At 33.3% G+C, this 24796-nt stretch overlaps 1 protein-coding gene across 6 annotated transcripts in view; it reads right to left on the bottom strand.

Annotated features, from left to right (window-relative positions):
• Positions 1-24796, bottom strand: part of LOC126978565 (frequenin-1) — a 201373-nt gene that overhangs the window by 105815 nt on the left and 70762 nt on the right. For 2 of the 6 annotated variants that reach the window (XM_050827513.1, XM_050827515.1), the window contains exons 2-3: positions 13869-13987; positions 1822-1981 (exon numbers count right to left, since the gene is read on the bottom strand). In XM_050827513.1, coding sequence (XP_050683470.1) covers positions 1822-1885 — 64 coding nt within the window. In that variant the 5' untranslated portion in view covers positions 1886-1981; positions 13869-13987. Of the gene's footprint in view, positions 1-1821; positions 1982-13822; positions 13988-14250; positions 14304-24796 lie in introns of those variants that run through there. The other 4 variants (XM_050827514.1, XM_050827519.1, XM_050827516.1 and 1 more) reach the window with 3 other exon arrangements.

Here is a 24796-nt window from a genome sequence, read left to right as displayed (position 1 = left end):
ACTGAATCCAGTTTCCAAAATAAAAACGTTGCAGCCATTACAGAGCTAAGATCAGACACAGACTTTGTACTCACAGCGATCAAGTCATTGCTGTTATTTTAATATGACATAGTATCTAGTTTATGTTCATATATATCTTACTAGCCGTTCCCTAGCTATCAACCATCTAGGATAAATGTCGCATCGAATGGTGGTAGTTTCATGTCGATACGATCAGTGGTTTAGGCGTGATTGAGCCTCAAACAATGATTATTTTCATGACATATAATATAGATATTAATCACAAAAATATATATAGTACTTCGTTTATTCAAAATTTAAATAATTTAAAGGAAACTTTTGCGAAAATCAAATTTACCTCGGTATCTCTTGGGAGTATATTGTGCCATGTAAACACAAAACAACAGGAAAGAAAACTGCTACAAATTTATGTGTGTATACGCCACATAAAACGATACAACGAAGTGCACGGATGTTGGAAATACATGAAATATTTACTACACAAGTTTTAACGGTGTATCCTCGTCCCCTAAGTCTTCTTATCATAAAACTTTGAATATCCGAGGTCAACCTTTACCAAATAATGTCTATACATACTATTTACGTAAACATGAATGTGTACTCTTTGATATTGTTAATATAAAAGAAAAGTTTGTCATTTTTTGCTTATTGAATAATACAATTGCAACAAATATTTCACTAATATATTTTCTAATAGCTACTGTACTTTTATTTGAAAAAAAATACCGGTGTCAAGTTGATGTCTCAGATAATGACAAGTAATTGTTTATGTTTGTGGATTGAAACTTTATTCAGGAACTACGTCCAAAAAGATAAAAACCTCTCTTAAAATAATATATTGGGACTGCGTATATATTAAGTACTTAAAATTTAGATCCTACTCGAAATTAATAACTTTTAAGGAACTTAGCTTATCCATAGTTGTGAAACATTCAATTGCAAATATACACTGAAGGCATACATTCTATATCAAAAAATAAAAATTAAATCTCTACGTTTCCCTTATTTGTATTCTTGATGTGACCTCAGATCATTTATTCGTTTGGATAGACAGCTGTAAATACGACGAAAAAGTTTCAGATTGACTGTTAACCTCTATTTTAGGGAATGCATGCACACTAACACAAAGTGACCAAAGAAAGAGTGTGAATCGCGAGTGTAAGACGTGGCTAAAGTAATAAAACTGTTTTCATAAGTTGTCTAGCAGCCAGAGGCTTTATCTAGACGTATAAATTATATTAGGATGTGTCATTTCGTAAAATCTTTATCTCAAACAGTCATGTGGGGACAATATTTAGCCAAATATGGATATTGAAATGTCGTTGAAATACTTAATATAAAGAAGTAACCAAATGATTAGTGTTGATTCCGCCAATATTTGTCTTTAAACAATTCGACACATGTTTCGCTTCTACACGAGGAATCCTCAGGACGTGTTGACTCGCCAAAATCTGACACGAGACTGAATCAAATGAGCCGTAAACCACTCTTTTATACCCTCGTCCCATGACATGACGCACTGTGATTGGTCGGCTGTTGTGACGTATTACCCACGGAAGAGATACGTAACAATGGTAAAAGGACCAAATTTGTTTGTTCATTCAACAATGTAAACATGTTATTTTTTGTTTTGGCGTGTCAACACGTCCTGAGGATGCCTCGTGTAGAGACGAAACTCGTGTCAAATTGTTTAAAGACAAATATTGGCAGAGTTAACACTAAATAATACACAAAATCATTTGGATAATTATGGATGGATGAAGTAATACTTTTATAAGAAACTTAAACAGTATTACTTACAATAAGTGGCGTTCGTGAGCCGATCAATTGTATCTTGCTTTAGTTTTGAGTTCTTCTTCCCCATTGTCTTGTTTTGCTGAAGTTACGAGTAGTTCACACAATTCACGGCTTATCGATTGAAGGATGATTTACATATTATTCTAATTGCGTGGTTTTCTTCCTGTAAGAGAAAAATAAATATGAATCAATTACTGTTTAAACACACGCTCCATCTCAAAAACGGCTTGACTGATTTGAATATTTTTATTACTATTTTGTTCTTAGATAATTTATATGTGTAGATAGACTGTGTCAGTTCTGCGGTAATTTTTTGTTTCTATATTATAATCTACAATTCGATTGAAATTTTGCAAAAAATAATTAAATTGAGATCTTTATTTCAGCGGTTGTCATCATATCTTTGGTACATTCAAAGGCATGCAACTCATGATTTTGTTGTGATCTAATTAAAATTTTATAATTATTATACTAAAATATTATTTATGTTTATTAAAATGTCAATATTATAGGCTGAATTATAAATTTTCCAATTTTATCGTTACGTCATCTTTAATCGCTTTTAATTGCGACCAAAAATAGTACTTTTTTGGAACAAAGATTTTTAAGGCTTACTACTGTAGTAAAATAAGGCATATAAGGCATCGATTCCTCTATAATTCTTTTTGATGGAATTTCTAACGCTACCACCGCTTTGGAAACAAATAGCGCTAAGAATTTCCAAATCCAAGCATTCTTCTTTTGCGCTCTTTTTAATAAAATATACAATATTGTACTGTCATTGTTTTTGCCAAAAAAAAAATCATCATCTAGTCCCAGGCTGTCGGGTCACTTAGATATTCAGCTGTAAAGTATTTTAATTAATTTATTGATAATGCCTGAACAGTGGCTGGGACTTTATTATAAAAGTGTTTATATTTACCCTTATAGCTATTGGGTATATTATGAAGCCTACTAGAATTAATTAAAAACAATCCTTTATTTCTAGTGTTATAATCATGAAAATCAAATCAAAGTACAAAAGGAAAACAAACTACCCTTGAAGTATATATTTTCAATAAAAAAAGAATCACTGAAATCGGTTGGTGTGATATTGAGTTATTCGTCCATTTGTTGCGCACACACTTTATGCAAATTTAAGACACATGATTTTCTCACGGTTTCCACTGTCAAAACTGGACCAAATTGAAATGGTACCACACGGAAATCACCAGCCAAAAACAAACATAAAAAAATACATTCAAATAGAGAAACTGCTCCTTTTTTGAAGTCGGTTAGTAATGGTCAAACATTATCGGACTTAAAAACATTTGAGTGGTAAAGGTTACTATAACATGAATGATTTTCTTAATGATACCACAGACTGGTAATGTAGTGAACGACCTCAAGCTCTTAAATTATAAATTTTATTGAATGAAAATACACATATTGTAACTAAATTAAGAAAAAAAGCCCGCTGAGCTACTTACGAACGGTCTTCTCAGGTTTCGAATGGGTGGTAGTTTTTGACGTTCATTAAGTGATTTTAAATCCTATTTTAAATAAAAAAAAATGAATTTTAATTCAATCTACGTGATCTATCGAGTCCTTTATCTTAAATTCAATCGAGACCATATTATGAATATGAGACGTCTCTCCACAAAGCGTTTTTTAGAAACTATCGTTCGTAAAACAAATCTGGTATGAACTACCTTCCTATAGAAGCCGATGATGATTTATCACTAAGTGATCCATATGCTTATTATTCCTATCCCATAAAACCACAATCGACATAATAACAGTAGGGTTAAAAATAAAATAATGAATCTTTTGTTGATGAATTTTATAACAAAATAAACACCATCAAGCAATAGCTTCTAAAATAAATTTACGATATATTTAATCAATTTAGTTTTGTTTTATCAATATAATAAAATATGTCTGAACTCCAGAAGCGCGCCTATTTAAGTGGCAACTGACGTGTACACTTGACACGGTGTAAGAGACATTTACATTATGCATAGAGTAAAGTACATTATATTCTGACAGCTTAGGCAACAAATGCTAATAACTCTTGGAGGACAGAAGTTTTCGTACTTACATAATAGTAGATTATTTTTTATTTGTATGCTAGTAAGTTATTTTTTTTTGTTGAATTAGGCGTAAATTTGCGGAAATCCATTATTATCCAAATGTTCTGAGTTTTATTGAACACTTAATAAAACTTTAACACTAAAATGTACACAAGTACCGCCATTTTTTTTTTATGGAAAAGGAGGAAACGAGCGTACGGGTCACCCGGTGTTAAATGATCACCGCCGCCAACATTCTCTTGCAACACCAGATGAATCACAGGAGCGTTCCCGGCCTTTAAAGAAGGTGTACGCTTTTTTTGAAGGTACCCATGTCGTATCGTCCCGGAAACACCGCACAAGGAAGCTCATCCCACAGCTTTGTAGTATGCAGAAGGAAGCTCCTTGAAAACCGCACTGTGGAGAACCGCCACACATCCAGATAGTTGGGATAATATCCTAATTTGTTGCGTGCTGTGCGAAGGTGGAATTGCAGGCAGGAATCAGGCGAAACAGTTTTCGAGACATTGAGTCTCGTGCTAGAATTTTGCGAGAAAACATCTCCTGAGGATGCCTCGTGTAGAGACGAAACAATAGTCGAATTGATTAAAGACAATTCTTAGCATTTATACACTCAATAAAACTCAACATTTGGTTCGATAAATTTTAACTAACGAAAACAAAAACAACTGTAGGAAATAGAAATACTAGAATAGATCTTAAGACAGTATTAGCGTTATGTATTTGCTTGCCTTCTATCGAATATTGGTTACAAATACTCGGCAGATTTAAGCTGCAAACAACAAACAGTTTGCAAAGAAATAATAAAACTGTGACCGTATTTCAAGAATTTCTCCCCAAGCGCCGTAGTTCAGTAACTCACAGCGTTATGTCATAGTGGTATATGATTATGGGGTAGTGCTGCTGTTATTGATTCTATTTTTATACTAACAGGCGTGTCACTCGACGCTGTAGGTACGAAAAAATTGGTTTACCAGCGGGTGGGAGCCTCGAGGCAGTCGTTCAGTCAGCTGTCAATTGCATACAGCGAAGCTCGTGTCGCTTGTATTACATTTATAGGTATTATATTATAAAAATATTCGTTATTTTATAGGAATAAAATTTTAGATACAGATGTTGAGCGATAAAAATTGGAGTGAATGGAAACATTACCTATGAGACCGCTATTTGTCAGAGCAAAGTTTGACTGAGTAATTTGTATAGAATTATAATTGCACATAATATTCTTACTATAAATTTTGATGATAATAGAACGAATTAACGTTGTGCATTTTATAATATTTTATAATGGTTAGGGAATAATTTCGCACCAAATGATTTATTTATCAGTATAAAAGTACTTACTAGCATTAATGTAGCAAAAATGACAATTTATATTACATAAAAAAATTAACACTATATATTTCTTGAGTGCGTGTGTATGTCACTGAACTCCTCCTAGACGGCTGGACCGATTTTGATGAAATTTTTTGTGTGAGTTCAAGGGGATTCGAGGATGGTTTAGATTCACAATTGAGCTACCTCCTAAGCGGCTGGACCGATTTTGATGATATTTTTGTGTGTTCCAGTGAATTTGAGATTGGTGTGTGTTTTCAGGTGGATTCGAGAATGGTTTAGATTCACAATTAAACTACGTCCTAAACGGCTGGACCGATTTTGATGATTTTTTTTGTATGTTTCAGTGAATTTGAGATTGGTTTAGATTCTCAATTCTGTCCATATAATATAATTCTCCTGCTCATGTGTATTTTAGTGAATTCCTCCTAACGGCTGGGCCGATTTTTCAAATTTAAGACATGTGTACATAACAACTTAACACTTCAAAACTATTACAATTATTTTACATTAAAAAGTTCTCAGATAAATCAACTTTTATCTATAATTTCGACGACCGTCTTACGAATTTTCGAACAGGTCACGTGCCCTGACGCGATTTTAACATTTATGCCCATCCCAAGAAAAGTGCTCAACGCCGCTAAAGAAGTTTTTACTTCAAAAATATTCGTATTTTGTATGGTTAAACTCGCTTGTTGAAGTTTTCCTTCAGCTGTCGTGTAGTTCACAGCATAAGCCTTTACAATACTAGCTACAATAATAGCATTTACATAACATCAAGTAGAGGGGGTAACGCTATGATAAGAGCAATTATTTAAATTTTGTTTACTCTGTTTTTTTTTTATGGAATAGCAGCACAAACGAGCATACGGGTCACCTAGTGTTAAGTGATTACCGCCGCCCACATTCTCTTGCAACACCAGAGGAATCACAAAAGCGTGTTTTTGTTTTAAGCGCCTTGTCGACGAGATCCAATTTTACAAAGCCGAGCGTGACAAGTCTCATTCAATACGAAATTAATTATTCATCACGTCTTAAGAAGTTTTCACTTCAAAAATTCATCAATATTTCAAGCGAGTAGCGACCGCACTTTGTTACATTCATGATGGAGCTCTTAACGAAGCAAATCACTGTGTCATTTAACTTATGGCCGTCGGTAGCGGCTGACCTCGGTTTGGGGACCCCACTCAGAAATACTTACTGTTTTGCGATCAATTCTAGAAGATAACCAAAAAAGGCATTTATTTTCACAAAATTGATTCCTTTAGAATTCTTTTTGATGCTATTTCTAATATACTAGATACTACTATCGCTTCGGAAACAAATGGCTTTCTGAGAGAGAAGAAGCGGCGCAAGAAACTCTCCCAGCATTCTTTTTTTGCGTTCTTTTCAATAAAAATATACAATATTGTCGAAGTCTATGGAGTTTATGTGGGAGAGTAAATATAACATATTTGCTTAGTTCTTTGTAAGCCATGGGCTTCTTTTTAATAAACATCCCATTATTAAAAGTGGATGTACAAAGATAGTCATTCATACGTTCACATCTTTGAGGTTGACTTTTATTAAATTTTTAATTATTAATTTTAATTGGCATTAAAAAAGAGACTTAGCAGTTTTCGAAGTGAAAACTTCTTTAGCGGAGTTGAGCACTTTTCTTGGGATGGGTATAAAATGTTAAACTCGCGTCAGGACACGTGACCCAATCAAAAATTCGTGAGACAGTCGTTGAATTTATGGATGAAAGTTCATTTTTCTGAACTTTTTAATATGAAATAATTGTAATAGTTCTGAAGTGTTAATTTTTTTATGTAATATAAATTGTAATTTGTGTGTACGATAGCGCAAATAATGAATATTGTATTTAACCAGCCAGATGCTAGTACATTTATACTGATAAATACAAGAAATTGTTCGAACTTATTCCAAAATATTCAAGTATTCACTTTTGCCGGCACTCCCGTTATTTTTTTTAATCCATGTATCTCTTCTTCTTTCAGCCCTTGTAGTCAATCTAAATTCTAAACTTAAGCTGTGTGAAATACACACTCTTTATGCTATACTATTCTTAAAAATGTATATGATATCAATACCAAAAGTTAATACGGTATAATTGAGGCCCAATCGATTTGGAGGGTAGCATGAGATTTTTTATTGATAGTAAATATCTGCAACACATATTCAGCGCTTATACCTTTACAAACAAAAAGGTAAATAAACGATCTGTGAAAACGTTGGATACGAAACTACTAAAACTACTCAGACTCATCCTAAGGGATTGCAGAAAATTATCTGAACAGGAATATGAATCGAAAATAGACTGGGGATTAAAGTTTGTTTACACTTACGCGCGAGTGATAAACTCTTGTGGTCTTCTTTTTCCTTATCATATTGATTACGGCATCTTTTCATACCAATCATACTGACGCCGCGAACTTGTATAAATTTTTAGTATTTATATTATTATAATAAAGTATTTATATACGAAATCATTGCTTACTAGCCGTTTGGCTCTTGAAAGTAGATAAACGAATACTGGTGAGTCAAAAGTGAAGGTGAGCGAAATCTGAGTTTTCACCTTTAATGAAAATTACTAACTACCCTCACAACTTCCCGTTTTGAATTTTTAAAGTTTCTGGCAACTTGTAATCGCTGGGCTTGCAGCTATTGACCTATAGCTGGAAGCCTTAACTGTTTCATCTCTTGGACAGTTTCCAACATTTGCTGCGTTGCCTAGACATACGGCAATGGTAATGGTATTTCTTATCTATGCCTATTGACCACAAGTTTCAGAAGTACTATTGCAACCATATTTTTTTTAATTGTATGAGTAGTAAGTATGTATATTTAAAAAATATAAGACTTAAATTTGATGAAAATGAAAGTATTTTTCTGCTTGAAAATTCTTTAAATTTTCATTAGCTCCATATTTTCAGACTTTGTAAAAGTGTCCACGAAAATAGGAAATTAATGTTAATGTTAATGTTAAAGGTATTAACTCACAAAATCGTAAAACGGTACAAGGATTACAAATCAAATTATAGAGTCAACATCAAATGTTGATGAAAATAAAGCTTAATTCATTAATGGGTTTGATATACTTAGATGTAGTAGGTATGTATACTAAAACGTAAGGTCGCCCGTTTAATCTAAATTATAGCTGTTTTCCTTCTCCCGAATATTGTACTCGGAGGGAGATAGCAACCTTATTTTGTTACGTCACTGACAAAAACAAATAATTCTGAAAGCTTCTATAAATCAAACTACGCCGTAATGTCGTTCTACTTGATATAATAATAATGAAAGACATTCCCTACACTAAATTTAAGACTGATTAGGACTTGGCTCGGATAGTAGTTTGCACGAAAGCACAATAGTAATTTATATGCTAATCAACCATTTATTATAAAGTATAAAGTGGGTAGATTTTGTTTTTTTATCAGATTACTACTGTTTAGTAGTTTAATAATCACCCTGCTAGGTAAACGGCGGTAAAGAACGCGTATTCGCTTCCCGTGATTTTTTTCCAGAGCTACTTCTAAATGATTTTAGCATATTATTCGATGTTTATAACGATTTTAGAAAGTTTTAGTCTTGATTTCTCCACTACTTGATGCATTTTATGCATCAGTTTCGAAATTTCTGTAGACTTTATTTCACTATGGGAGTAAACATTTTTATGATATCTGACTTCAGTTGGTTATGTGAATACTTGACATGCTTTTCACGTTAGCAAAACAAACAAATATCGCTATAATTCATCTCTATGGTAAATAATTTCTTGGAAATTAGAATTCGAAAAAAGAAACGAAAAAATATCGTTAGTCATAAACTAGTGGTGATCCAGGGGTATTCTACTGAACTTCACTTGAAAGTATTTTTATGGATTTCTTATAGTATTTACTAGCTGACCTGGCAGACGTTGTTTCTGCCATATAAATTATATATGTAAACCTTTCTTGAGCTTCAACGGATCTATTACAAAATATTTCATTGAGATCGGTCGAATAGTTTAGATATATATAGATAAAATACACAAAATATTAATAATTATATATTTTGTCTATCTAGGAAATAGCTCTAATATTTTTCATAAAATTTATGTTACCAGGATTTTTCTAGATGAAAAAACGACAGTCATCAGTGGAAAAACGCGTTTTATCGAGCTTTAACTCCCTTCATTTTCCAAGTATCTCTCTCCCTTTCTTCGCATGTAGCTTCATCTCTTTCTTTGGTTTGGGTCAACCTTTTATGTCGCAAACCCATTAATCCTTTATGTACACCGAGCTAAGCTCAGTCATCCTAGTATTTATTGCTTTAAACGAATACAATTAATTGTTGCACCTATACCTAGCATTGCTGTAAATATTGTTACAAGGAACAGAAGTTTGTATATTTCCTAAAATATTAATTAATAATACAGTGTCTCTCTGTTTTTATAATAATATAATAATACTAGCTGATCCGACCGAATTATGTAAGTATTTGGGAATAATGTAGTATAAAGCCATAGGAAATGTAATCAAAGTTAATTAGTTAAAAATGAAAGGTGAATTTTTTACTGATTTTATAATACTATGAAGTAATAAAACAATAATATCGTATTTGTGTTATCAGCTTGTACATAACCGCTTTTTAATTCCAATTTTTTAAGGTATTAAGTAAGTAAAGTATATGCATACAGAATGTTATTGAATACAATTTTTTGATTTTATCGCGAACAGATGCACAGACAGACGTGGTGGAGGACTTTGTTCTACAATATGTAGTTATGTATGTATATTATGAACCTTAAGATTTTATACGATACCAGTTATCAATTGAAAGGCGCATAATAGCCATGGGAAAAATTTACGCTGTCAATCGAACGGATTATTTTCAGAACTAATTAAGTAGCTTAGAGTGTAATATAATCTCTTAAACTGACCATAAATCACTATCCAGATTAAGCTCGGGAATTAATGGCGGCTTCAGCTCTGATGAAGTCAGAAAAAAGTTCGTTTTCAACCACGCTTTTGTGGATCGAGGTTTATGGCCCCTACTGAGTTTTGCTGATAGGACTCCTGGCTATGGAAAACGGTGAAAAAATTTATATTTTCGGGTTAAATATGACTTGTGATGAAAAGTTGATTCGATATGATAATACGCACGCGGCGGTTGCCAACGCTAACGCAAGATAAAACGCTGACACACTGTCCTCCAGTGAAGCTTGCCCATAGAAGAGTGATGGCTTTGTTCACTACAGCCACCTCAGATCAGCTATTATTGGGTTTTTTAAAAATCCTGAGTGGCACTGTATTGTAATGGGCACGGCGTATCAATTACCATCAGCTGAACGTCTTGATATTCTTGTCCCTTATTTTCATAAAAATAGACGGCCAATCTTACAGAGAGAATGCCCCGACTCGTAAAACCGATCTCAACGCCTCAGCCTCACAAGATTCACACTTCGGGAGAAACCGATTAAGCTCTTTACAGCCTGCATTCTAAACTTTACGATATCCTTCGTACTCGTCCTAAACGACTACAATTTGTACGCCATTTGGTCAATTTTTTACATGGTCAAAAATTTATTCGCTAGTAGCAATGACGTTCTATACATATAGACAAATCATGTCGTATAAAACAATGCCGCCTCCTGTGGCTCGCCGACGGCCGTTAAGGGATAGGAAACCAGTACAGCGACTGGGGTACGATGACCAGGAATAAGTTAGTATATAATATAAATTTGTACTTACCCATACATACGAGTATAAGTAGATAGCCATTTAAACGGCTACAGTGTCTTACTAGTAACCTATTTAAATTGTTAATCGTAGTAATAAGTTAGATTTGGTGGGGGCATAGTTAAGTAAGCAATGAATGTGATTAGATTAATAACACGTACACAATCTGTTAGCTGTAATCTTATGTGGATCACTTAGCCTAGTGTTGATTTAGAAGAGAGGTGTGATGTATGTACTTAAAGGTATTATCATAATGTATAGAATCACACTTGACGCAACTCACAGAACGTAGTGATTGTATTCTCTTTGCTAGTCACAATTAAAACCTCGTTACGGAAGGACGTGTCTTATTTACTACTACCCGATATTCTTTAGAAATATGGACTGAAGTTACACCTTAATAATTTTCGACTACTATATTTATACATTACCGCATTTACTCAAGTTGTTCAAAATATTCTTGGTCAATAAGCAGCAATGTTCAACTTTTATCCAGTTCAGGCTACGTCCTATGTTGAATTTAGCACCCCATTCGGACAGTGACGGTTGACACAAGACTAAGGAGAATAGTGTGCTTACATTATTTTTAAGCACACTTTTGACCTTCCGCTATCAGATTGCGTCAGACGAAATAAATGAATGCTTATTGAGTTCGTTGAGTACAGGTCCTCAGAGTTGTGCCATAAAGATTCTGAGTTTCTTGCATCCGTTCTTCTCAGGTCTGAGGCATACCATTTTGAATGGTTGGTAGTTTTTTTGACACTCTGTAAGTGATTTTAAGTCCTATTTTGAATAAAAATATTTGAATTTAAATTTGGCATAAAAAAAAGGCATAAATGGCCTTCCCATGCAATGGTAAACATGTATAGTACTTCATTAAAGTATATTTTTTTAGAATTTTTTACACATTAACCCTATTATATAAATTCATGGCGCGTATTTCAGAAGCGTCTCTAATATTTGGATAAAAATTGTATTCAGCTATGATTTCCTTTATATATATATTAGTAGAGGTAGCTTTATTTCAAGGAATAATGAGATTTGAGACAAAGGTAGTATTTTAATAAATTAATTGCTAAGAAAGTAGTGATTTCAATGCGAGTTTAATGTGCGAAAAGTTATTCTTTTCTGCACTAGTGCTTTTTAATTTCCTCCTGCATGTAGCCTCCAAATGCATAAGGAAGGCTTTTAATCAAAAAGGTTTCTGTTCAGAAATTTTCATTGAAATAACTTACAGCGTAAGTACTATTAAATTTATATGTAATAATTAATTAATTAATGTAATAATTACATTAAATTACATAAATAATTGCCTGGATGTATTGAAACCGATGCCCTGCCATTTCCTTAAAAATAAAAGAAACTCACTTTTACAAAAAAAGAAACTTTCATGTAATGTAATTCTTCACTTTTATGATTGAAATTTGCAAGTATGTGTTCTAATAGTGATCGCGATGAATGTTTTTCATCGCAAATGTATTAACAATTATTGTTCTTTTCGGGTGCGGAATTGTCATTAGGCTCAGCGCTTTCGGCTTGTGTCAATAAATCCGAGACTGGAGAAGAATTGACATACGTTCCGCACCTGAAAATCGATTGTTGTAGCTCTTGCAAATCTTCGAGGGAAATTTTTCATAATATACAATACTGCAATTCTATAAAGGAATAAATCATTTCCTGTCCGTTTGACAAGCGTTTATTAGTGCACAGGATGCCGGCTAGATTATGGGTACCACAACGGCGCCTATTCCTGCTGTGAAGCAGTAATGTGTAAGCATTACTGTTTCGGTCTGAAGGGTGCCGTAGCTAGTGAGATTTCTGGGAAAATGAGACTTAACATCTTATGTCTCAAGGTGACGAGCGCAATTGTAGTGGCGCTCAGAATTTTTGGGTTTTTCAAGAATCCTGAGCGGCACTGCATTGTAATCATTATGGGCAGGGCGTATCAATTACTATCGGCTAAACATCCTGCTCGTCTAGTCCCTTATATTCATAAAAAAAGGTAAGACTAAGTGGCTTGACCAATTTGAATATTTCTTTATTTAGTTTGTTTGCTTCAAAACTGGGGTGATCTTTTGGATGTAAGTAAAAACGCTCAGAACGGCTTTTTTAACTTTTTCAATTTTGTTCGTATTTTTTATTTATGATAATGAAAATGTAAGGATTAGATATTAATTAAGCAAGTATGTTGGAAGCGCGAGGTTTCTCCTTTTATTATCATAACTTTTTCACACTAAAAATAGGACGCACCGTTAAAATGAGATTTAAAGATATTGTGTGTGTCCACTGATAATAAATAAACACGGCTTCGGGCGCTCCTTGGCAAGCCCACAGGAATAATACTTTATTGTTGACCATTTCTTGATTTCGACAAATTTATAAAATCACCCAGCGTATTGTATTTGTATTGTTCTGCCATACCGAATAAATTTTTTTGGGGTGTAAAAGTAGATGACGACCGATTCTCAGACCGGTACTATTATAATTATTATATTCGATTGCCATCTTGCAACCCTATTGTGGATGTGTGGATGGAACATAATAATATAAAAATTGATACAAAAATAGGTGTAAAAATTTTAAGTCGTTTGTATTCTTTAATGCAGATTCATAATAAATTTAAAAAAAAATGTCAAAAAAATATATTTAGGGGTGGGTCACCCTTATCATTTAGGAGTATGAAGAATAGAGGTTGGACGATTCTCAGACCTACCCGATATGCACACATAATTTCATACACATCGGTTGAGCCGTTTCGTAGGAGTTTGGTAACAAACATCAGGACAAGAGAATATTATATACAACATAATTTTATTTCAACAGAACATCGACTGTTGGATTTACTTATTTTTTTATATATTATTTACTTACTTAGTTAAGAGGTAGTTTTGTGGGAAGTAGGCTATGGTGGTATTACCTGTTGCGAGGTTTTATCTTCCACAATTATAGGTAGACAAATACTCCATCATACGAAAAGGGCTCAACACTCGCCAAAAGTGTTTTAATTTATTTAATACACTGATGCCATTCGAGGATCTGAAAAGAGAGAAAATTCTCTCTTTATTAAGATTATTTTGAATATAATAAGATTTCGCAATGCAGGTTTCTTAACAACATTATAAGCAGTATAATAAGAAAACATCAAAAATTACACTTTGCATTCTTTAAAATGATTTGAATCAGTTATTAACTCCAATATACATTTTATATCCGTAAATATTATAGCATAATCTAAAATCATTGTAAAAAATGAAAATTTTTGTTAGAAATTCGCTGCGGCAGTAAGAGCAAATGCTTACAAGTATGCATCATTGAATACATTTTCATGTATTTTATATGAATTCTAGAGTTCTTTCGGTGTATCATAAGAGCCGTAACACTTAAACTTGAACTTTAAATTCAAAAGCAGATGAGAACTAAATAAATAATAAGCTCAAGCTATTCATCAAGTAAGTTAATAAGAATGAGCCTTCATCGAGATAAATTGAATTTATTATTCTGGCCAAATAAATGCGAGCAGCAGCCGGCAAAAGTTGTATTAAAAACCATATGCGTCTTGGTTAAGCGACCAAATAAATAACAGTAAATTCAGTAAACTCATATCTGTCATTTACCTAATTTCAAAATGGTCTTCAAACGATCTTTTACTTCAAAACAAGTCAACCAAGGAGATCATTTATCAAAGGTTTTATTTAAATTTCGATCTAGCTTGCAGATAAGATGTTGTTTTTTTTTAAAGAAAGCAAATCAGCCCTTTAACGCGGGAAAACTATTATTGTCGTTCGTTATTCATGATTTATTTGAAAATTAATTATATCTGATAAAAGGAGTTCAAGTGAAGACAATGAGTGTGATTAACCTACTTTAATGCCACCTGATTCAAGAAGCGGCAAGAGGAATTTATTTTTAAGATCCGCGCATTATTTGAGAACAAGAACTATACAATACTTTCGACCATCAATGCCCAGTTTCACAACTATCTAATGAGATAGTGCTGTGACCTAATTATAATCATGTGTATGTCGAAAAATTAGAACAATTTAAATTAAGTTAAAGTGATGAAAAAATATTTTATTAATTTTAACATCATTTTAACCTACTTATTTAATCTAAAATTTTTGTTCTGGCATTCTTCAACACCATGTGTGTTGTGTGCGCATCTAGAACATTTTTTGCTTTGATTTCAACTTCAGCATTAACGTGATAACGCGATAAGTGTACGACAACTGTCAAGTACGGCATAACACTCCACCTGCAGGCGCGTGACAGCGGGGAGATACTCTCGCGGCCTTACAAATAAACTTTGTATTAAGTTATACCTGAGAATAAACCACGAATATGCAAAAATGTTTACAAATAGATATTTTGCTTATGATTGGTTTAATCGGACTAATTATAACCGTTTCCCGGGCCTATTTGCAAGACTGACATTCGGAAAACTGCAGAATTTTCATTGTATCGACAGTGTTGTCAGCGATATAGTCAACATTTGGCATATGCTTGGTTTATTGTCAGGTATAACTTTACACCAAGTTTATTTGTAAGGCCTTCCATCTTTACCTCAGGTCTCGACTGCATTCGACTCGCGCGAAATCGGTATGTAAGTTCATGCTGCTCATTCTTTTTTTTTTACTGTTCGCCGTAGTAATGTACGATAACTAAACCGATAACGAATTCAGCGATATAGATGAAAATAATAATAAGTTTACTTTTTATAAACATGGTCATCTCCTTAGTATCTGGCAAAGTATCGAATAATTGATCACGTGATTTTTGGTGCCAGGTCCGGTTTCAATTGAAAGGCACATAAAGACTGGTTCTAAATAGATTTCTGAACAAGATTATAATTTACGTTGACCTACAAACTATCGTTCTGAAATTTGTAGCTTCGGTCAAACAATAGTGCTCCCATTTCTGGTCTGGTGCACCCCAATCCCATTTCCATCCAATTGACCGTGTGGCACGCACGCAATACTGCTTGAATAGTCTTCAATCCAATACTCTATGTAAATCTCGGTCCGTTGGGATTACATAGAGACGTTTACTCTATGTATTTTTTTGCAACTATCATGAAAGTGTTTGTTGTTTCTGCTTTAATTCAATGCGGTAACGGGATAATATTGAATCACATTCATAAGCACAGTGAACGGAAATTAAATGTCTCGATTTTTGTGTGAAGTGAAAACTTGTTTAGCGGCGTTGAGCACTTTTCTTGGGATGGGTATAAAATGTTAAACTTACGTCAGCACACGTGGGCTGATCGAAAATTCATAAGACAGTCGTTGAAATTTTGGATGAAAGTTGATATTAATAAACCTTTTAATGTAAATAATTGTAATAGTAATGAAGTATTTTTTATGTAATATAATATATTGCAATTTTTGTGTACGATAGCGCTATAAATGAATATTGTATTTAACCACATAACGGCTAGTACTTTTATACTGATGAATAAAGCAATTGATGCGTAATTATTCCCTAATATTCAGAAATTCACAGCGTTAATGTTCAAGTTTTCACTTCTGCCGGCACTCCCGGAGTGCAACCCGTTATTTATGTCTAAACAAGAATTGATCGTTTAAATATATAAAGCTGATAAAGACAGTTATTGTTTTGTCTTTAAAATAGAGTTCTATTCAGTTAAATAGAGACATAATCAGGTATAACTATTTCATTTAACTTGTATTATTATGGATTATGATTTTGTTTGGTGATCACTATTCTAAATAATAAAATATTAGATGTGTACTAAATATTGCGAGACAAAAGTTCCAAAAAATATTGGCATATTTGTTTGTATGTACGGTTACCCAAAGATTTGTGGGAAAATCACAATTGTTTTAAAACACAGTTAAAAAAACAACATTATGTTTGGGGTTTTTTAGAAATATTTAAGGAAGTAGTTTTTTGTTATAAATTATGTTTCAGTATTTGAACATTTATTTAGTGCGCTTCTATACATGAAAAATAATATTTACGTTAAAATTTTAGTAAAACAAATTAATTTATTGATACATATCATTTAAAATAATTAAGAAAGAATACATTCATCATTATTTTCACTAAATCCCTTATTATTATCACATTCAAATACAGATTCTATGGAAAGATTTTCTTGTTTATATTTACATTTGAAAGTTCATTTTTTTTAAGTTCTTGCCTATATTTAATTAGTTTATACTTTATTAGTTTTTTACCATAACATATTTTGTTATCATCACTTTCCTGGCCTGCCTCCCACAAATAAAGCAAATTTAAGGACAAGTATTAATTTCAACTTATCAAGGTTGTATTCACAGCCCTTAATGTCGTTAATGATTGGTCAGAAATCAGAATTGCTAATGGTACTTAATTTTTATCGTGCGTTCGCGTGATTCACAATAAATGGTAAGTTTTTTGGTCTATTGTCAGTAAGCCATTAATATACATTTACCTATCTTACATATTAATCCAAATAAAACTTTATTACTATTTTATGACTATTTTCATTATTACAGTACATAAGGTATATTAAATTTAATATAAATTATGAAGACGAATCTTTGTTGGTGAGGATCACTTGTGTATATATCATTGTGTATAGATCACTTGTATAGAAACAAGTTGAACATGTATTCGATAAAATAATCAAAACTAAATAATTTACTTTTTTATAGTTCTGAATAACAAGTTAAATTAATTAAATATTGTGTGGAAGGATTAAATCTATTCATTATAAGTATTTGCGTTTTATTCGGACTTACATACAAACAAACAAACAGACAAACTACTTTTTTGGCTTCTCTATTATTTATAGAACACACAACAGCAATTACTCTTTAAATAAAATATTCAATGTTTACTTTTATTTTATTATGAACTAGCTGACCCGACAGGCGTTGTTCTGTATATAATAAATAAAATAATGTTTTTATATGAATTTGTCAATTATATATCATAACATCAAAAATTACTTGGTAAAATATGCACTCTGCTGTCGTAATGAATTTGTTTCACAGCAGAACTGTCAAACCGTGCGTCAATAAATTCTCTCATAGTAATTATGTATGGACGCATCAAAGGAAAAATAAATTTGTTGTTTTTATTTTATTTAGCAGCATTTTCCTATTTATTCACCTTTTAAACCTTCCCTGGACTTCCACAAATAATTCAAGACCTAAATTTGCCAAATCGGTCCAGCCGTTCTCGAGTTAGCGAGACTAACGAACAGCAATTCATTTTTATACAAATAGATTAATCATATGTATACCAAGATATTTTGTTTAGATGTATATAAATCAGTATTTTTTAAAGATGTGTAAAAGATATACTGCCCGCAGAGGAACGTCGTTCCAAAATTATATAAATATCAGTAAAATCTGCAGTTGGATCTGATATCACGAACTGAGAAAAGAAACGTAAGCTGTAACATTTTTATCAATACAGAACACTTGTGGTTGATTTATTGCGATGTCGCTCGAAAATAAAATATCTCCACTTCATCCACAGAGGCGTATAAAACACCTTACCCGTAGATGAAGTTGTGAAAAGTTACATCAATCATGGAATAATTCTATTGACTCGACTTTTTCTACTTCACAAACATAACTTTGTTTGGGTTTCCTCATTTTTTTCTTGTTTCCAAGGAAATCATAGCGAAACTAAATTTATATATTGTTAACAAGTGGATAATTTATAATTTTAAATTTTTTTTTAGTTATATACCTTCTTCACGAGCTATCTGTTGCTTTGCTTAAGTTAGATTAATATGATTTCATTCATTCGATTCGTGGGTACCTTATTTTGATCTAATTGAACAAATAATTTATGAATTTGTGTGGATGTTTTCAGTGGGAGCCTTACTTGGTGTCATCACGGATACAGCCTGGCCGAATTATCAATCAATTACTAACTAATTAAAATTATCAGGAATACCTACAAAATATTTCTTCAAGACTTTCAAAGTATGTTGACATTACCTTGCATTTGAACCAAAGTTCTTAAAAGCTTCGGAAAAGTTAGAAAATGTAGCAATTGAATCAGGCAAAGCTTACTTAGATAACATAATGTTACAGATACATTTGTGACAAGGGCAACTCTCCATCAATTATCTTACTCGTATATCTAACCAAGTTGAATCAGAAAACTTTAGTCAACACGTCGTGTAAGGTAGCAATCGGTCTACAGCAGGGGTGCTCAAGCTTGAACTGCTGGCGATCTACCTCAAAATTTGTAGACTACGATCGATCGGCTCTGAGAGGCTTCAAGTATGTGTGATGAAGGATTGTCGTCTAGGTAGAGTGTCACGATGACATAGATATTAGTTTTGCGCAAAATATGCATTTTTTTAGTCAAGGTAAGTGTAGGTCTGCTCTTAAATGTCAATGAAAAAACTCATAATTATTATTCAAAATTGCGAGTTTATTGATTCTTACAAAACAAACGCGTTCTTAAGTTCTAAGCTTAACTAAAGAGTGACTTTAGATGTCGAAGCGTGACACTGCATTTCCTGACTCCTGAGCATACTTTTCATAAGATGGTACATTATTACCGATTTTAGTTTATTATACCGGATTTTTTTCTCGAGATCGACTCAAAAAGCACTCGCGATCGACCTGTCTATCTCGATCGACCGTTTGAGCACCGCTGGTCTACAGTAATTACTTCCTTAACCACATCTAAACAAGAGGTATTTTTGAGTAATCAGGATTTAGCTAAGTCAAAATTGCTATTTTACTATCAATAATTAAAAATTCCTTAAAAAAAATTCTTTCAATTATAAAATTATAAAAAAAAAATTAAACACTGTATCAATAGTAAAACAACAATTATCCGTCAAAATTTAAAAATGCGAGAGAAAGAAAGATGTTATTTCAAAAAAAAAAACAGATATTTTTCACTAATATGCCTCAAAAACAATAAAAAAAACCGTTATGATATTTGGCTTGCAGTTTATTTTAAAATCATAATCTTTTTCATAGCTTGCCTAACCTAGCTTGCGACACATGCGAACCAAACAGGATGTAGTTTGTTTGTATCTTATAACTTATGTGATATAGTTTTATGGAGGATAGAACAAACGAGCGTAGGGGCCACCAGATGCTAAATGATCATCACAGGAGCGTTGCCGGCACGTTAGAAAAGTGAACGCGCCTTTTTTTAAAGGTATCTACTCATCTCGTATCGTCCTGAGAAAACCGTACAAGGAAGCTCCATTGATAAACAAGGAAAACTGTAAATCCTACGAGGAATATAAATATATATTATTTCATTTCAACATTGATTTGATAAAATCATTTCGACATTTACTTTATCAAATAGAAAAGTTGTAAATTTAATTCTCTTTACTTACAGGATAAGACGCAGATTAAAAATAAAACAAAATTTACGTTTTTTTCTATTGAATTAGAAATATTATTGAAGTAGGTAGTAGAGTAAGAGGAAAAGTGACGGGAGAAACAAGACGTTTACCGGACGATAAGTGATCCCTATCACTCAAGAAAATGCATTGCCTCTCAGGATTTTTGATTGAACACGAAATTCTGAGCGACATCTTAATTAGCCTCGTTACATTGAGACAAGATGTTAAGTCTCATTTAGCCCAGTTATTTCACCAGCTACGGCGCCCTTCAAACAATGCACAATGTCATATCAATGTCAATGAATGTCTGGTATCTTGCTAAAAATTATTGAAAAAACTATTAATTACTCCGTTACATGTAAGTAATGTAATGTAAGAATTTACAGTGTGGATTAGAATTTTTTACTCGTGTAATATATAAATTCGTTAATATTTTTTTATCGCTAATCTGACACAAGCGTAGTAACACGAGCATGTCAAAGTCAACCTTGACAGGAACTCATATATTTTTTCCAGATTTTTCACGCAGCCAGTAGTTTTAACTTCAATTACAATTCTTAGGCAAATGCAAATGTTGAAATTCTCTTAATAATTCTTAAGAAAAAATGTCAACCTTCAAATAAGTCTAGTTATTATTTGAAGAAATTATATTATGATGAATTGCTTGTCCACGTGTGTCGCGGCAACGCAAATCTTTGCCTTATCGTGACAATGTGATCGCAGCTTATACAATAAACCCTATTCGATCAACTTTGTGTATGATTTTCAGTATATCTTTTGCTTGTGTTTTCTTACCCCATATCTCAGATCGTTTTGAAATAGATCATATGATGGATAACATAAGTTATTAGGGGAACGCCTCAAGTATTATATGTTTACGACGTTTTTAACAAGAAAAGAAAAAGGTGCCGTCTAGGGACACCCGAAAGAAGCTAAGCTTTATAGTATAAAGCGTCGGAACTAAGCGTTAGTAAAACTACAATTAACTCTGTTTATTATGATAAACGAAATAGCTAATTGCAACGGATTTTCAAAAGCGACTGTAAGCCCAGCGAAACTCTCTAAGAAAAAAGCGATTCACTCGATTGTATGAAACTTGCAGATATTGATAGATTGACTTTAATCGGCTATGATCTTATGAAAAACTGAGATAGCCGAAATCCACAACGTTTTAAGCAACTGTTCGCTTTCAAACTTAGCCAGATTATACTTCATCGCCAATCGCCATCCTGTATTTACTACTGTTTTAAACTTTTGTCAAATGACTGCACGTATTTACATCTTCTTTGGTGACTGGAGTGCGGTGCCGTGCTGCGATCGAATATATGCGAATAGCTCAAATGAGTCGTTTGTAAACAAACATTTGCTTAGATAATATATCACTTGGTTAAATGGATCCCTTGATAAAGGCCACAAGTGGCTACTGGCCTGTCTGTCCATCGATCCAGTCTGATGATTAAATTTAAGAAATATTTCATTAAATTGTAATGTAACATTAGTTCTTAGCTATTTAATACTGTGACTAGATAAGTTATACGTCTAGATAGAGCCTCTTGCTGCTAGACAACCGATGAAAACAGGGCAGGATTATTACTTTAGTGTGCGTGACAAACTACGTCTAACACTCGCGATTTGTACATTACTTTGTGTTAGTGTGCGTGCATTGCTCTAAATAATATAGGTTAACTGTCAACCTTAATTACTTTCGACATTTTCACTGACAGTCTGTCTAGACGTATAAATGATTTAAGAGCTACCTACTTTTTTGTATTAACAATGATATTTTCTAAAAAAAACATGATCTTTAACCTAATATGAAATTCTATTACGCTATATCGCTATGCTATATCACGATATGAGGCATTGCACGCGATAGTTATATCCAGCAACACAACTATGACCACTATATTATTTATGTAAACCTGGTACCAATAAAGTAAAAAATATCTTAATACGTGGAAGGCTGTCGCTTTGACTGCTCTCACTGTCACACAAATGACGTCAGAAAGGTAAGACATGCGTTGCCCATTACACTAGAAACAGCCTTTATGCCATACCTTCATCATTTATGTTCGCGGGGTACCAATAAAAAGTATACTGTTTAACGTATGAGTAAGCAAGTTCCTTAAATGTTATTTCCCAGTAAATATTATCTTTATTAATAAAAATCAGAGTGTATGTTTCCAAAGACTGGACTAATATTTTTATAAGTTTCAGGCTAATCTTAAGATAAGCCGACCGTGTGATTATGTGAAGTTTAACACCGATCGGATCTTTTTTATAGCAAAGTTGCTAGTTGTATTATAAAATGTGATCGACATAGTGAATTCGCAAGTTGACGTAATCCGTTTTTTAATATAAATAGTAGTTGAAAAAACTAAAAAACACGGTATTTATAATAGACAACCGAAATTAAAGATAGAAAATAAAATTTAATATTAACATCAATTCCTGCCTTATAGATGATAGATGGAAATTATATAAATTAACAAAAATCTTATTTTGCAAATTGAAAAATGGAATAATTTTATCAAATTAATGTATTGACATCGGTCCTCGATAACTCTACGAAGTTTGAACGAAAATGGCCGTTCAAAGTGGGTCGTTTACAAACAAACATACATACAGGTGAAGCTAATATTTTTATTAGCTTCACGTAAAAATGTGTCATGTCTACTTGTATTCTTTATTCATTTCAACAGTTCGTAACTTTGACGTTAATCCTATAAGAGCAAGTTTCAAACTCAATCTTGTTCATTTGAAGTTCGCACAATAGTTTATCAAATGTTGAAACTAAGATTTAACAGAGAAGCGTTAATGTTTTGCATTAATAATTCAAATAGTTTCTATTCTTCTATTATTGTATACAGAGAAGTGAGATAACCAAGTATATAACGGTCCCAATCAAAAATCACCAATGCAATGCTCTATTATGCTCTTTATAGGGTAAGTTCCGAAGAGCTGTTCAACCTGATTCCTGCCGCCGAATTCCACCTTCGCACGACACGCCACAAATTAGGATATCATCCCCACCATCTGGATGTGTGGCGGTCCTCCACAGTGCGGTTTTCAAGGAGCTTTCTTCCACGTACTACAAAGCTGTGGAATGATTGATTGAGTTGTGCGGTGTTTCCGGGACGATACAACATGGGTACCTTCAAAAAAAGCGCGTACACCTTCCTTAAAGGCCGGCAACGCTCTTGTGATTCATCTGGTGTTGCAAGAGAATGTGGGCGGCGGTGATCACTTAACACCAGGTGACCTGTACGCTCGTTTGTCCTCCTATTCCATAAAAAAAAAGTGAAAGTATGAAACCCACATGGTGGTTACTGGTCTACCCACAACAGAGTCAAAATCCCAACGCATTATAGATAATAATAATATTGACACACTTTTACACAAATTATCTTGCCCTAAAACAGGCACAGCCTGTACTTTCTGCACGAGACAACGATATATTTAATACAATATGCATACTTAAACATACATAGTCTTATTAACATCCATGATCCGGAAACAAACATTAATATTCATCATATAAATGTTTGCACCTACCATAATTCGAACCCGAGACCTATACTCTGTAGAAACGGACTAGGGTCACTAACCACTGGGCTATAGGGGTCGTCATGGATGATATATGTCAGAGACCACGTACAGTAGAAGCGGGCAAAGGAAGTAATACATAAGTATATACTTTGAAGTATTAGTATAGATGACGTCATCGATCATACTAATGTCTCATAACTCAAAGAGAACAAAGGGCTTCACAGCGGCTCTACTCACAAACAATGAAATGAATCAGAATTGGCTACGGCCTGCGTATAGCTCCGTGCTACGCGGAGAGAAGGGGCGATTTAATCGGAACACCGCATTTAGATTACAGTGCTTGTACAATGTAAGGGCTGAATGCGATCGTGAATTAATATTTTCCTCTTTGAATATTTATAATGACGGATTGCCTGTCATTTACATACATACATACATACATACATAAATTCACGCCTCTTTCCCGTAGGGGTAGGCAGAGACCACTTCTTTCCACTTGCTACGATCCTTACATACTTCTTTCGCTTCGTCCACTTTCATTATTCCTTTCATACATGCTCTCCGGTTTAGGGTACTCTTGACCTGGCCTTTTTTCAAGACGTCTGTCATTTCAAGACGTTCATGTCAAGACGTCTGGCCTGTCATTTAGCCCGGGTATATTTAGTTCACGCGGTAGTCTGAAAATTAATTAATACGACTGTGTTCAAAAATTTGTCACTTCTGTCATTTCACGACGTTCATGTCAAGACGTCTGGCCTGTCATTTAGCCCGGGTATATTTAGTTCACGCGGTAGTCTGAAAATTAATTAATACGACTGTGTTCAAAAATTTGCCACGTCTGTCATTTCACGACGTTCATGTCAAGACGTCTGGCCTGTCATTTAGCCCGGGTATATTTAGTTCACGCGGTAGTCTGAAAATTAATTAATACGACTGTGTTCAAAAATTTATAGGAT

Source organism: Leptidea sinapis, chromosome Z (assembly GCF_905404315.1).
Source record: "Leptidea sinapis chromosome Z, ilLepSina1.1, whole genome shotgun sequence".
Lineage (NCBI taxonomy): Eukaryota > Metazoa > Arthropoda > Insecta > Lepidoptera > Pieridae > Leptidea > Leptidea sinapis.
This window is presented reverse-complemented; position numbering and strand designations above follow the sequence as displayed.